Below are 13649 nucleotides of genomic sequence, written 5' to 3' on the forward strand. Positions count from 1 at the left end.
TATATATATATATATATATATATATACTTATAATCCTAGCTATTCCTTCAGCTTTGAGATCCTCATGGCTTCCTTTTCATACCTCCCCTTATTTTGGCTGGGTACCATGCATAGAGGTGTGTCTTGAGGAGTAATTGATAGTTACTAGGAAAGTCACGGAGGCATAAGGCATTGCAGAGAAGGGGAAACCCCAAATACAAAGAAGGCTGAATGTGTACATGACATGGTTAGAAACTATAAAGCTAGAAAATAGGTTAAGAAAAAATGATTCAGTATCTAATGGATAGTTGATACCTGTCACAACACAGCATTTTATATACTGTTAAGTGAAACTGCAATACAATCTAAGTTTATTTTGGGAGTGTTTGCTGTATAATTGGAATAATGAAATGTTTAGAGGTGCAGTAGGCATGACTTTGAGTAGATAATGAAAGAAAATGCAAAATGCTTATTGATTTATGATGTGGTTTCATCTTAGCCTGGGCAAACCATGCAGTATTTAATACATAGTAGCAGAATATTTACTTTTGAAGCTTGAAAAGATGTGAGTTCTTTGTGTGCAACCTTTCATTTATGCATGTGAGAGGGTTTTCTTTTTTTTTTTAATATTTTTACATTGTAGTACTTGTTTTGCTTGTTGGTGGTGTTTGCTTATTTAATACATTCCGTCAAGGACAGAAAAAAAATATACATACATCACTGCTACATGACTAGTATTGTAAACTTTTTTCTAAAGTCTACTATGGCTGTGTAAAAAAAAAAAAGAAAATAGGTTTCATGCAATTGGAAGGTATTAGGTTAAAAATATGACATAGAAAGCAACAGAAATAATGAATACTTCCTTCCCTTGCAGATTATTTACGTATACAGAAACCCTAAGGACGTTGTGTGCTCATATTATTACTTTTTCAAGAATGTGAAATTACAAGTTACAGGTTCCTTTGAGAAATTTTTTGAACAATTTCTAGAAGGAAAAGGTAACTAAACTTTTTAAAAATGAGTAATAAGTTTGGTGTGGTGAGGTTTCAACTTAGTAAATTTGGTAGCAGGAAAAAATAAGCTGAAGTAGAATTGAATGTGGGTGAGTTATCAATATATTAAGCCATTGGTAGGGTTGTCCTGGATGACCATGTTCTGCCATTGTTATAAATTATCCTTCCCCTGGCTTCCTCTCAGGACACAAATTATTCTTCCCCTGGCTTCCTCTCAGGAGACTGTCAAGATCACAGTCATGTCACCAAGATGTATTTACATTTAACCATGAAAAGAGTGTTTCATAAACTCAGGAGTTCCTGTTCTAGCTCAGTGAGAAGCATCTCAGGTCAGACCACAGAGCTGGAGCTTTGCACTGCATATTGCAAGTGGCTCCTCCCGGGAGCTTCTCTTTGATAAAGTTGTTCCACAATCATTACTTTCTTTCTTTTTGATTATTTTTATTTTTTTTAATTTTTTTAAGTAATCTCTACACCCAGCATGGGGCTCCAGTTCACAACCGTGAGATCAAGAGTTGTCTACTCTATGAACTGAGCCAGCCAGGCCACCCCCACATTGTTCCCTGAAGAACCACTGTAGCTGGAAGAGCAGGAGCCAGGCCTCCTGATACAGAGATGATGATCTGGAATAAGACAGCTAAGTTTAGTGCTACATGCATTGTGCTGAGCTGAAGTGACTCTTCAGGGAGTCCACATGTATCATGCGGCCAGGAAATAACTCTATATGCTTGGGAAGACCAGGAAGAGGGGAAAAAAGATGATTCTTTCCTCCATTTTCCTCTTTAGTTTTCGTAAGCACATGGTAAATTGATTTTGTATCTATTTGAGATGCATTTTAAGAGAGTAATTTCTCCTTGCACTCGTAATTGTTTCCTGGTGGAATCTGGATGATTCTCCCACACCAGGTGCTAGGGGAAATCTGGAATCTAGCAGCACACTTCCTTTTCCTTCTTTGTTACTAAAAGTTCCTGCATCTCCTATGACTGCAGCTGCTTTTCAATATGTTCAACATGGTGTTCTGTTCTTCCCACAGTGGTAGGAAGCCTTTGGTTTGACCACATCAAAGGTTGGTATGAGCACAAAAGCCTCTGCAACATTCAGTTCATGATGTATGAGGAGATGAAGAAGGTGAGAAACATGACATTAGTGACTTCACTGAAGATGTAAGCCAGCCTGGCCGAATGAATTGATTGTTCATGCCCAGAATACCCAAAGGATGATATCAAATCTGAGAGTCCAGATTGTGTACCAGGAGACATTTTCCCCACATCACTTCTGTGCTTTCTTTACCAGGTTTTAATTTAAAACTAATATTGGAGGTTTCTTTTCAAAATTTGTCTCTGTGTCAAGAAATATCTCTTTATGTGTGTTGGTGTGAAAGTGTTTTATTATTTTGAGTCTGATTATTGGATTCATTTCATGGATTTTCAAATCTATTTTCTGCACTGTTCATTCTAATAACATTGTAAATGTTTCATCACTCTGATTGTACCTCTTAGGAAATTTTTAACCTATCTGCATTATGGATGAATAAGATTGCAAGTAAAGTTAAATGAAAATGCATCAGTATGATTAGGTATAATCCAGGTCTCAGTATGCTCACCTCTAATTGGTTTAAAATGGAGGAACTTCTAATACTTGTTGAATGAATTCCAGAAGCAGACTATCTTTATGCTGAGTGTTCCTTCTAAGCAGTCAAGCGTGTCCCAGCATTGTCTGTCTTTCTTTTGTATCATATTTGGTGTGGTAAGTATGTCTCCCCTCATGGTGAAAAGAGAGTTGATGTAGCTCCAAAGTCATGTCCTCAGATGATAACATGTAAGGCAGAAAAGAGATGGAACTAAGATAAAGTTGTCTTCTTGTATTGCTTTCTTTCTGCGTATTCTCTAGGGGAAAAATCACTCTTAGAAACTTATGTTTAAATTCCTCTTTCATTTTGGCTAAAGTTTATTCTTTTTTTTTTTTTGTATTTTGAAAAAGAGAGTGAGGCATACAACGTAAAGTGGAGAAGGACATAGAGAGAGGGAGAGAGAGAATCCCTAGCAGGTTCAACTCAGTCACTGCAGAGCCCATGACCCATGAGATTATCACATGAGCTGATATCAAGAGTAGGCACTTAACTAACTCAATCACCCAGGAGCTGCTTGACTTCCTCTTTCTATTTCAATGACAAAGTTCAATCGTGTTACTAGCCTAGGATAATCTCTTAGAGAGAGAGAGTAGAATTGCCCATAGGATCTTGGATCAATCAGGATCATTACTGGAATAGTACTGGGCACAAGTGCCAAAACACCACCAAGTGAATTCTTAGCAAGCAAGATGAGAAAGAGCTGAGAGGCAAGCTCTCCTAAGGGTTTCCTTACCCTGAGCATTTGTCACTAATTGTTACACCTGCCCAGGGCATGATACTAAGCCTAGACTCTCTTGTTGAGTCCATTTCACCTACAAATAGAGATTCAATATCTGGTTGGCCTGAAACCTTCCTAACAATATGGCCCAACTCTTGTCCCCCTTTTCATCTCCCATATTCTTATCCAAAGCCTGTTCCCACTAGCTCTGGAGAAACTGAACTTCTTTCCTGTGGCCTGATATCTCACACCTTCCATGCAACCAAAATGTTGCAGATATTCTTTCATCTCCCTAGACTCCATATCTATAGTTTGTCTACTTAGAAAATTCATGTTTTGCATTAATTCCCAGAACAAGTTTCTCATCTCTGTTGAAACATTCTCTGGATTCTGTTACAGAATGACTCTCTCTCAAAGATCCTTATCCTGAATTCCCAGCAATGACTCCCAGTTGTGCCTCTGGTAATTTGCACAATCATGCAGGGAGGTGTCTGACATATAGTAGCTACTTCCCAAATACCTGCTGAGTTAACACAGATAGAATGAAATATGATTGATCCCAAAATGAACACAAATGAGCTTCAAAACTGCACAAGTGGTGGATTAACTTATCAAAAAGGAATACACAAGTTACATCTCAAGGCACAACTGCACTTTCTAAGCAACCTAAGCACCTACAATTTTTACTTCCATGATATTTAATCTGTGATACTTGTATAAGTCTTCTTTGTGATAACATGCATAATTTGTCATACTGTGATTTATTTCAGGATCTCAGAGGTTCTATAGTAAAAGTCTGCAAATTTCTGGGGAAGGAATTAAGTGATGAGGACATGGATGCTGTGGTGACACAGGCCATGTTTGACAACATGAAGTCTGATCCAAGAGCAAATTATGACAGTTTAATGGAGCTTGATGGGATACCAAGAAACGGCCATTTCCTTCGCAAAGGTGAGGTTGAAAAGTGAATGAATGCCTTGCACAATGGTGCATATGAATGAAATTGTAGCTTCTAAGCTTCCTGATTTTCCTATACAGGCCCTTATGGCCCACTTCCCTTCTCTAGACAGATGATTTCCCATATTTCTTCTTGATGTTCTTCAAGACTATGTAATTTTGTGTCTGAATATATCTGAGGAATACCCTAAAATGAGAAGGCCTTCCCCATGGCCCCAGAAATCTACCAGTGCCAGCACAGTATCTGCCACAAAGTGATTGTTTGTTTACTGTTAGACTGTTTCCCCCCATTAGCATGGGCTCAGCATGTGATGATGATGGTGGGGATGTTGGCCATCACTGGCTGCTCTTCCATCTCTGTGACTTATATCTGAACTCCCCCAGAGCGGAAGTAGCAAACACATACACTAATCTTTTGTTATTATGCAAGACTATCAAGTGTCCAATAGTAAATCTCATAATCATGTATATTTTTCTCTCCTTTATCACAATATCACATACCCTTAGTGAGTGAATGACTCCTTCATATAACTGATAAGTGTCAACATGGAAAAATTTTTATTACTGTATAAAATAATTCTAAATTGTATTTTTGATCATCTATCTTAATACATGGAACAGCTATAATACAAAATTTTGTAATTAATCATCAGGTTCTATGTCATTTTTTCAAGTAGTAATAAATATTGGCTTTGATTTTCTCTTAGTATTTCCTTCACTTGATCCCCTCATTTGTCTTTATCTATTTAGTTAAAGAAAAATGTGAAACTCTGGTAACTCAGAACCAACCTGAAGTGGAGACATTTCCTTCCCATTATGTTCAACACACCCTGTGATGTAGTAGATGACACAACGCTTCTGAACTGCCATTATCACTGCACTTGAAATTTGTTGTCCCTTGAAAAAAGAAAATTTTCTGTGTTTCTTCATGTTTAATCTACCAAAAAACAAGAGACAGAAATGGCTAAGAAGACAAGTAGGAGGAGCCAAATTTCCTTTGGAAGTGAAGCACACTCCCATATGTTTCTTCTGCACAGACACATACGTTTCTCTTATGTTGTCCAGTGGAATGTTCTTGATAGTGGCTTTATCACTCCTGCACTGTTTTGTTTGTGGTTCAGTTTTGTTAGCGTTTCAGTTTTATTCAGTTATTTGCTTATAGTTTAGAGTGTTTTTACAATCAGTGTTTCTTTTCTTGCTTCTCCATCTAGCACCACTATTTGTAGACACAACTCTGTGTCTATAAAAAGTGTAATGTAAAACTGCTGTAAACCTACACTTGGTACAGATGGAATAATTAGAGGTGATCCATTCCAAAATGTAAAAGCTTGGGCTATATTTAAAAAAACCTGTCTGACCATCTATGTCCTCATCAGTAATTATTTGCACAAGGAAATATAATTTTTGGAATTATAAATATTTAATGTTTATTTATTTATATATTTGAGAGAGACAGAGACAGAGAGACAGAGAGAGAGGACATGAGCAGAGGAGGAACAAAGAGAGGGAGACACTAAATGCAAAGAAGGCTTCAGTCTCTGAGCTGTGAGCCCAAAGCCCAGCGCAGGGCTCAAACTCATGAGCCACAAGAACCTGAGCCTAGGTTGGCTGATTAACTGACTGAGCTTCCTGGTTGCCTATAATTTTTGGAATTTTGAAGAATTTATGTAAACTAAAATAGCCCATACTAGTTTGGAACAAAACAGTAAACAAGTTGCAGGAAGTTCTCCTTTTCCAGGTGGCTGATGGTGCAGGAGTTGGGCTATTTATCTTGAACTACAACATAATTGCCATGATGAGTTTGTATATCCCCTTGGCATTAGGTGGGAGAGGAAGGACATGGTCATGTGCAGGAGCAACTGGGGCCTTAGTAGAGAGGAGAGTGGAAGTGTAAACAACAGTATTTCTCCCAAAGTAAGGCATCAAGCCCCCTCGTCCCAGAATCTCCGTTGAGGCAGTTTCTTTGCTTTTCCTCCCAGGTACCATTGGAGACTGGAAAAATCACATGACCGTTGAGCAGAATGAAAGGTTTGACAAGATTTTCCAAAGGGAGATGAAAGATTTTCCCCTGAAGTTCATCTGGGATATGAATGAAGAATTGAATTCTAAGTAATGCACAACTATTTTAAGAAAGCATTTTCAGAAGGAAATACATTGAATCGTACATTTTCATCTTTGACTGTCATTGGCTCATTATTGAAAAACCTCAGTGATTTATAAGCATGAATATGTGCCTGCACATCATTTGCGGTCTAGGGCCTGTTTTCCATTTGCTGGGATTCCTTAGTTTCTGATCAGGAGAGGATTCTACCTTTTGTTTTTGCATATAATTATGAAATCAATTTTATTTTACATTCAGAAATTCCAAAGTTCTTGTGGAACAAAGAGATCATAACATGGGATCAATTTGGCATCTTAAAATAGAAACCTTGTCATGTATAAAAATACTACATATAATCTTTCTTCGTATTGAAGGTCTAACTTTTTAAGTAATCAAATGTGTCAACCTTTCACTTTATGGCTTCTAGGTCTTGCATCGAACTTAGAGTGTTGCTGTCACAAGAATTTTCATGTATTCATAATGCCGATCTTTATTTAAACTGAATATCCATCATTTGCTGTATAAGAACTATTTTTCCTAAAGATAACCAATTGTCCCAAGATTCTTTACTGAATAGCTATCAATTTTCCTACAGATCAAAATAGATATTTTCTTGTTTTAAAAAATTATACCTACATATGTACATGTAAATGACATGTAAAATGACATATTTTTCTGCTCGTATACTTTCTTGTAAACATATCCATGCCATAATTTCTTATGTAATTTAATAAACTGTCTTGATGAGTTGTGTTGGAATTCTGCTAAGTATGTCCTTACTCTTAAAGAGTCATTGGTTTATTTATTCATATTAATTTATTTTTGAGAGAGAGAGAGAGGATGTGTGGGCAAACAGGGAGAAGAGCAGAGAGAGAGAGAGAGATGGTGAGTAGACAGAGGATAGAAAGCTGGCTCTGTGCTGACAGCAGAGAATCTGATGCAGGGCTCTAATTCCCAAACTGTGAAATCAGGACCTGAGCTGAAGTTGGACACTTAACAGCCTGACCCACCCAGGTACCCCACATAAAGAGTAATTTAAAATCTGACATCACCAGTAGCCGAGTCGTTCTATTTAGAGGTATTGTACACTCACTATTTCTTTGTGTTCTCCTTTGTGTCATTTCATAAAGATACATGGTCCTTATACAAGCCTTGCTCATTTCCTGTAATGTTTTATCTAAGCACATGAAGTTTGTATCTATAGCTATAAGGAGGAGATTATTTTTGAGTAGCATTTTCTAAGTGTTCCCTTTTGCTCATGGATTTTCACCTGCTCATGCATCATCTGAGCTTCTGGTGGAAAGGCTGGCCTAGTGGAAGCAATGCTGTCCGCCTGGGCCCGCAGGGATGTGGACGCTGCCAGCATCAGATTCTTACTTTTCCAGAGATCTAAGGTTTTCAAAAATATAATTTTTGTAATTTAATTGCTTTTTTTGGCTTAGCATTTAGTTTGTAATTAGGGATTAATTTGGTTGAATATTGAGGTTTTCAATGTAACATGACTCAAGTGTGCCTTGTTCATCCCTGTTCAACAGAGACCAGGAGATATGTTTCTCTTTAGCTCTTAGATATGGAAGTATTTAGCTCTTCTCTTCAGTGGTGTGGATTTTAGTTCTCTATTGTCCTGCTCTTAATCTCAAAATCTGGCCTAAGCCCATATGTGGCAAATGGGCCCAGAACTGGTAACCAGGAAACTTTACCTAAACAGTGATTTTCCCTTTCAGGATGTTCAGTTGAGCTAGTTCTTACTTTTCCAGAGATCTAAGGTTTTCAAAAATGTAATTTCATTCCTTTTTTAAACTAATTTTATGCAAGATAATATTTGCCATTCATATCTACTCCATCCTGCCTACTCAGGAAAGAAAGTCTTATCCAGAGCTTTCACAATGATGTGACCAGTTTTGGTGGCCTCCTGCCAGTGTGTTGAGTTCAGGTTTTCCAGTCTTTCAATTGTAGAAATAAAAACACCTAACATATTGTGATAGGAATTTCACTCTTGGTACTTTTACCCTCTAACACATCTGCAGGGCAACATGGGTCTGAAGTATATTAAGTAGCCCTGGTGAATGACCTGGTGGATGGCTCAGGTGTTGTGCAGTCCTTCCCAAATCCAGGACACACTGTATCCTATAAACCATTCCTCTGAACTCTGTGAACTTACGTTCCTCTGAGCTGATCCCAGGAGTGCTCCGTTTCTCTTAATACCATAAATGCTCTTTCGTACCTTATTTAATTGAAATGTCCTGTGTTCTAGGAAGAGAGATAAACTTACCAACCTCAATCCATCAATGGGAAAATAGATTTCCGTTGGTAATCTGCCAACAGTTTTCATTAAATCTCAGTGAATTAACAGGCTTAATTATTTCACAGTATACATTGATGCTTCTGTCTATAATGAAGAACACATTTCTGCTGCCCTTTACATAGATTCATTCTCCAATCTACCATCCTCAAATATACATCCCTGAAGTCAGGGAAAGGATTCATTTCAAATAAGATACATATTCACCGTAACACTTCATTTTTGGACTTTGGGCATATGGGAATTTCCTGGGTTGGGGCACATGGGTGGTTCAGTTGGTCAAGCATCAGACTCTTGGTTTCTGCTCAGGTGACAATCTCATGGCATTGTGGGTTTGAGCCACACTTTGGGCTCCTTGCTGGAAGTTCAGAGCTTCCTTGGGATTCTCTGTCACCCTGTCTCTCTGCCTGTCCCCTATTCATGTTGTCTCTATCTCTCTAGATAAAGTTTAAAAAACAAAGAAATAAAGAAATTTCCTGGTTTGTGTGTGAAAATATAGAGCAGGGCCTCACACTATAGAAATTAGGTTTTGAAGGGGCATCTGGGTGGCTCAGTCAGTTAAGCATCTGGCTTCAATCAGGTCATGATCTCACAGTACGTGAGTGTGAGCCCTGCGTCGGGCTCTGTGCTGACAGCTCAGAGTCTGGAGCCTGCTTCAGATTCTGTGTCTCCCTTTCTCTCTGCTCCTCCCCTGCTCGTGCTGTCTCTCTCAAAATAAAATAAATAAATAAATAAATAAATAAATATTTTTGATTCAACATTCTTTATTTTTATTAATTTTTTAACATTTATTTATTTAAAAAAATTTTTTAAACATTTATAAAAAGAAATTAAATTGTTCAAGCTTTCAGGAAAATCCACAAGTCTGAGAATTCTGGGTAGTCTATAGCCATACTTCAAGTGATATCATTGATGGCTTCGAAGTATTCGTAAGATTAATAATCTGGGGTGTGTGTGTGTGTGTGTGTGTGTGTGTGTGTGTATGAGAGAGAGAGAGAGAGAGAGAGAGGGAGAGAGAGAATAATATGTGTGTCACTATGCTTCTATCTTTCTGTGAAACCATTTTACACAGTTAGGTTTTTAAATTTTAACCATTTTTTAATCAACATCTTCTCAAAATAACTTAATTAGAGTTTTTGCATCTTCTTACTTTGGATATTCTGAAATAGGGTTTGATGGCCTCAGATAATGGAGCACTTTTGGTAGGTTTAATTTAAGAATGGGTTGTTTTAATGGCTTGTTTATTCTCTATATGATAAGAATGTGATTAGATATCTGTCCCTAAAAAACAATGCTTTAAATATAATATGCAATTTAATGTCTGAACAGTCACTAAATGCATACAATTTTAAAAGATAAATCCATGCCTGTCTAGGTGAAATAAATAAATAAATTCACATGCCTAGGTGAAATAAATCAACTTATGGTCCCAGAATACTAATTATTATTATAATTTATTTTCCTTGATTGATGGAAATATCTGACTATTTATTTTACTTGGTAATAAAGAACATGAAAATGTTATTCAAAAGGACAACTAATAAACATGGTCAAATTGGTGAGTTACTACTGAAATTGTTCATGGGGCTCTGTCTTCAAATCTCCTCTCATTTCCTGCTCCACCTTCACCCCCTGCCTCACACAAGGAAATTCTACAGGACAAGTATATACTGCCGTGGGGTGAAGGTTTGTGTTCCCAGAATGCCTATGTTCAAACCCAGACCCCCAAAGTGATGATGTTAAGAGGTGGGCTTTTGGGAGGTGATGATTGTGATTAGTGCCTTTATAAAAGCAGCCTTGAGCTCCCTTGCAGCTTCTGTTCTGCGAGGTCACAGTGAAGAGACCATGAACGAGGGGGATTCTATTCAGACATGAATCTGCTGGTGTCATTATCTTGGACTTCTCAGCCTCAGAACTGTCAGAAAGAAGTGTGCGTTCGTAAGCCACCCAGTGTATGCTCTCTTGTGATAGCTGCCTGATTGGACTCTGATGTATACTCCTCCACTTCCTCTTATCATTGTTTCATGAGAAACCAAATGTTTAGCAGGGCAGGTAGCACCTCCTTCAGCTCCAGTTGCACAATGTTATCTGTATTTGCTTCTGTAGTAGCAAAACTGCATGATGTTAAAACCACTTGAAGGGCAGCCCACCTCCTCAGCTCCCTGTGTGATCACTTGTGGGTTTTGTAGCTGTTGCATTGCAGTTCAATTTCTCCCTCTTCCCAGAGCACTTGCCTTTCCTTCCTCACAGGTGTTCTTCCAGAGGGCACTTCCCAGTCCTCATGCCAATCTATCTGTATGCTGGGAAAACCCAAAGGAAACACCTTATGAAATGATCTCATTGAAAACAGCCTGGTGATTGAAGACAAACAGCACCCGGGCTAAACAGGCTGAAGGCAGAGATGGTGGAATGAGTGTTGAGCTGGGGTCCCTGGATACCCACAGACTCCAAGTAGTGGTAGGGAACTGGTTCTGAGAGGGCTCTCAACATGTGTGGTATTGTTCTTCTTTGTCACAAAAATTGGGGTGCGAAGACACCCGGGGTCCTAGACATTTTCTGGTTTGAGTACAGCTCCACCAATGGAAACACTGATTCAGAAACAAAAGGCACAAAAATACATAAAAAACTGGAAACATTATTCTGTATACTGGCTACTTGTTCAAATTTTGTGACCCTTGAAATCTTTAGTATTATCAGCTACTTGTGGGGGTTTTTTTTGGATTTGTCCAAAATTTATAGATTTGTGAAGAATGGGCGGAAGAGGGTTTATATCATCAAACGGGAACCAAAAGTAGAGTGATAGAGTTTGATTCTAGGATATTATGGACTTTTGGCAACTATGATGCTTTTTAACTTCCTCTAGAATGGATTGGTGCTACATAAAGTCGTGGTCTTCCCAGTAGGATTCTCACCTTTCCAGTATGAGTAACATTTGGAGAGAACAATAAGCATGTACGGTTGTTCCTTGGAACCTGGCCTTTCTTGTTTTGACTGCCCTTTCCTATGGGCCAGCTTTTTCTAGGTAACAATTGTACTGCATTTAAACCTCAGCATCTCCATTTAGGTAAAATTCCAGACAGAAGAGAGTACGTATTTAACATCTCTCATTCAACCCTACTGAAGTGAGAGTAATAGGGGTGGCACCAACATAATGGCAGGATAAGTTGTTCTTTTTCTCTCTCCTCCAATTTATGTCTAATTGGACATCCAGAATAAATGAAAGTGAGACTATTGAATATTGAAAACAAACCGAGGGTTGAAGGGGGAGTGGGAGGGGAAAAGAGGTGGTGGTAATGGAGGAGGGCACTTGTGGGGAAGAGCACGGGGTGTTATATGGAAACCAATTTGACAATAAACTATCTTAAAAAATAAAATTAATAAGCAAAAAAGAAAGTTCTTCTACCCAGCATACAAGGAGGTTGAGAGATCCATGCATTTGCATTCAAAAGTGGGTGAATTGAAAACCAGAGAGGCTATGGGGCCAAGGGAGGTGCAACTGCCACAGTGACAGTGCTGGTACTGGCAGAGGAGGTGGAGAGCAAAGGTTTCCTTTTGCTCATCAGGAGCTTCTGGTTTTCTCAGGAGAGAACTCTGTGCCTGGGACAAAGGGAAGAAAGGAAAAAAGGCAGAGAAAGAGAACTGAAGGAAGGTGCTTTCTGCTGTCTGCCTTGGTATTTCAGGAAGAGATCTGGGACCTCTGATACTCCTCCCATCCACCCCAGTGTCCTGGGGCACACCCAAAGACCCAAGTGCTAAGCCCAGAATTCCCTTGCTACTGTGCTACCAGATTTTTCTTGTTTTTGTTTTTAATTTCAGGTGTATTTTGTGTGCTCCTAAATTTATTGGAGAATCAGCTCCTTTATGAGAAAGAAAATATTGTGCTATATCATGAGATCTTCTATGAAACAAAAGTAAAGCTTCTGATTGCCAATCTCTTTAACTGTTAGAATCAATGTAAACAAGCCTTTTCCTAAATAACAAAGGTGTTCAAGACTTCAAGTGAAATGACAAAGGCACATTTCATCCACTATGAAAAATAGCAGTTATATGGTATCACACAGTAAAGTGACAATTCTCCAACAACCAAATTCAAAGACAAAAAATATTGTTATCTTATTGATATACACTTCAAACAGCTTTTATGAATTAATTCAGTGAGCTACAGGAAAATTTAGAAGGCAGTTTAGTGAACTGCGGCATAAAAGCATGAACAAAATGAGTACTTTACCAAAAGGAATGAAAGAAAGTATAAAAAAGAACCAAACAATTTATGGCGCTCAAGTCCTCAGTAAATGAGAAGAAAAAATGTATTAAGAAGCACAGGAAATATAGCAAGTGAGGTGAAAGAAAGAATAAGCTATTTTGTGGATAGAAATTTAGAAATGATTCAAGTATAGGAGAGAAAACTATGATTTCAAACAAATGAAGAAACACTATGCAAGTCATCAGCTATTATAAAAAAGCCATATGAGAATAATGATTCTACCAAAAGGAGAAAAAAACAATAGGAGCATAGCTTATGTAAAGAAATAATTGGTGACATCTTCCCAAACTCAGGGAAAGAACTTAACATAGAAGTCCAGCGGAACAATTTATTATCCCAGTGCAAGAAGACCTTCTCAAAGACACATTATAATGAGTGCCAGTGAGTATCAATCAATGATAAAGAATTCTTAAGGTGGGAGGAAAAAAGAATGATCCCACAAAGGACCCTCTCCTGGATTTAAGCTACCAGCAGACTTTTCAGCAGGAACTGTACAGGCCAGTAGAAAATGGAGTGACATATTCAGAGCATTGAAAAACAGAAATGTCTGACATGAATACTGTATCCACCAAAGGTGTTCATTTGAACACCTGAAGGAAAATAAGGAGTGCACCAGACAAACAGAAGCTGAAAAAGTTCATTACCACTAGACTTACCTTGCAAGAAATACAGAAAGAGCTTTTCA

The 13649-nt window shown here is 38.1% G+C and overlaps 1 protein-coding gene across 1 annotated transcript in view; it reads left to right on the forward strand.

Annotated features, from left to right (window-relative positions):
* Positions 1-7157, forward strand: part of LOC115297071 (amine sulfotransferase-like) — an 18078-nt gene extending 10921 nt beyond the window's left edge. Inside the window, exons 3-6 of the mRNA XM_029945535.1 lie at positions 854-977; positions 2026-2120; positions 4111-4291; positions 6277-7157. Coding sequence (XP_029801395.1) covers positions 854-977; positions 2026-2120; positions 4111-4291; positions 6277-6410 — 534 coding nt within the window. The 3' untranslated portion in view covers positions 6411-7157. The remainder of the gene's footprint in view (positions 1-853; positions 978-2025; positions 2121-4110; positions 4292-6276) is intronic.
* The last annotated feature ends 6492 nt before the right edge of the window (positions 7158-13649 follow it).

This window comes from Suricata suricatta, chromosome 7 (genome assembly GCF_006229205.1).
Source record: "Suricata suricatta isolate VVHF042 chromosome 7, meerkat_22Aug2017_6uvM2_HiC, whole genome shotgun sequence".
In the NCBI taxonomy this organism is placed as follows: Eukaryota; Metazoa; Chordata; class Mammalia; order Carnivora; family Herpestidae; genus Suricata; species Suricata suricatta.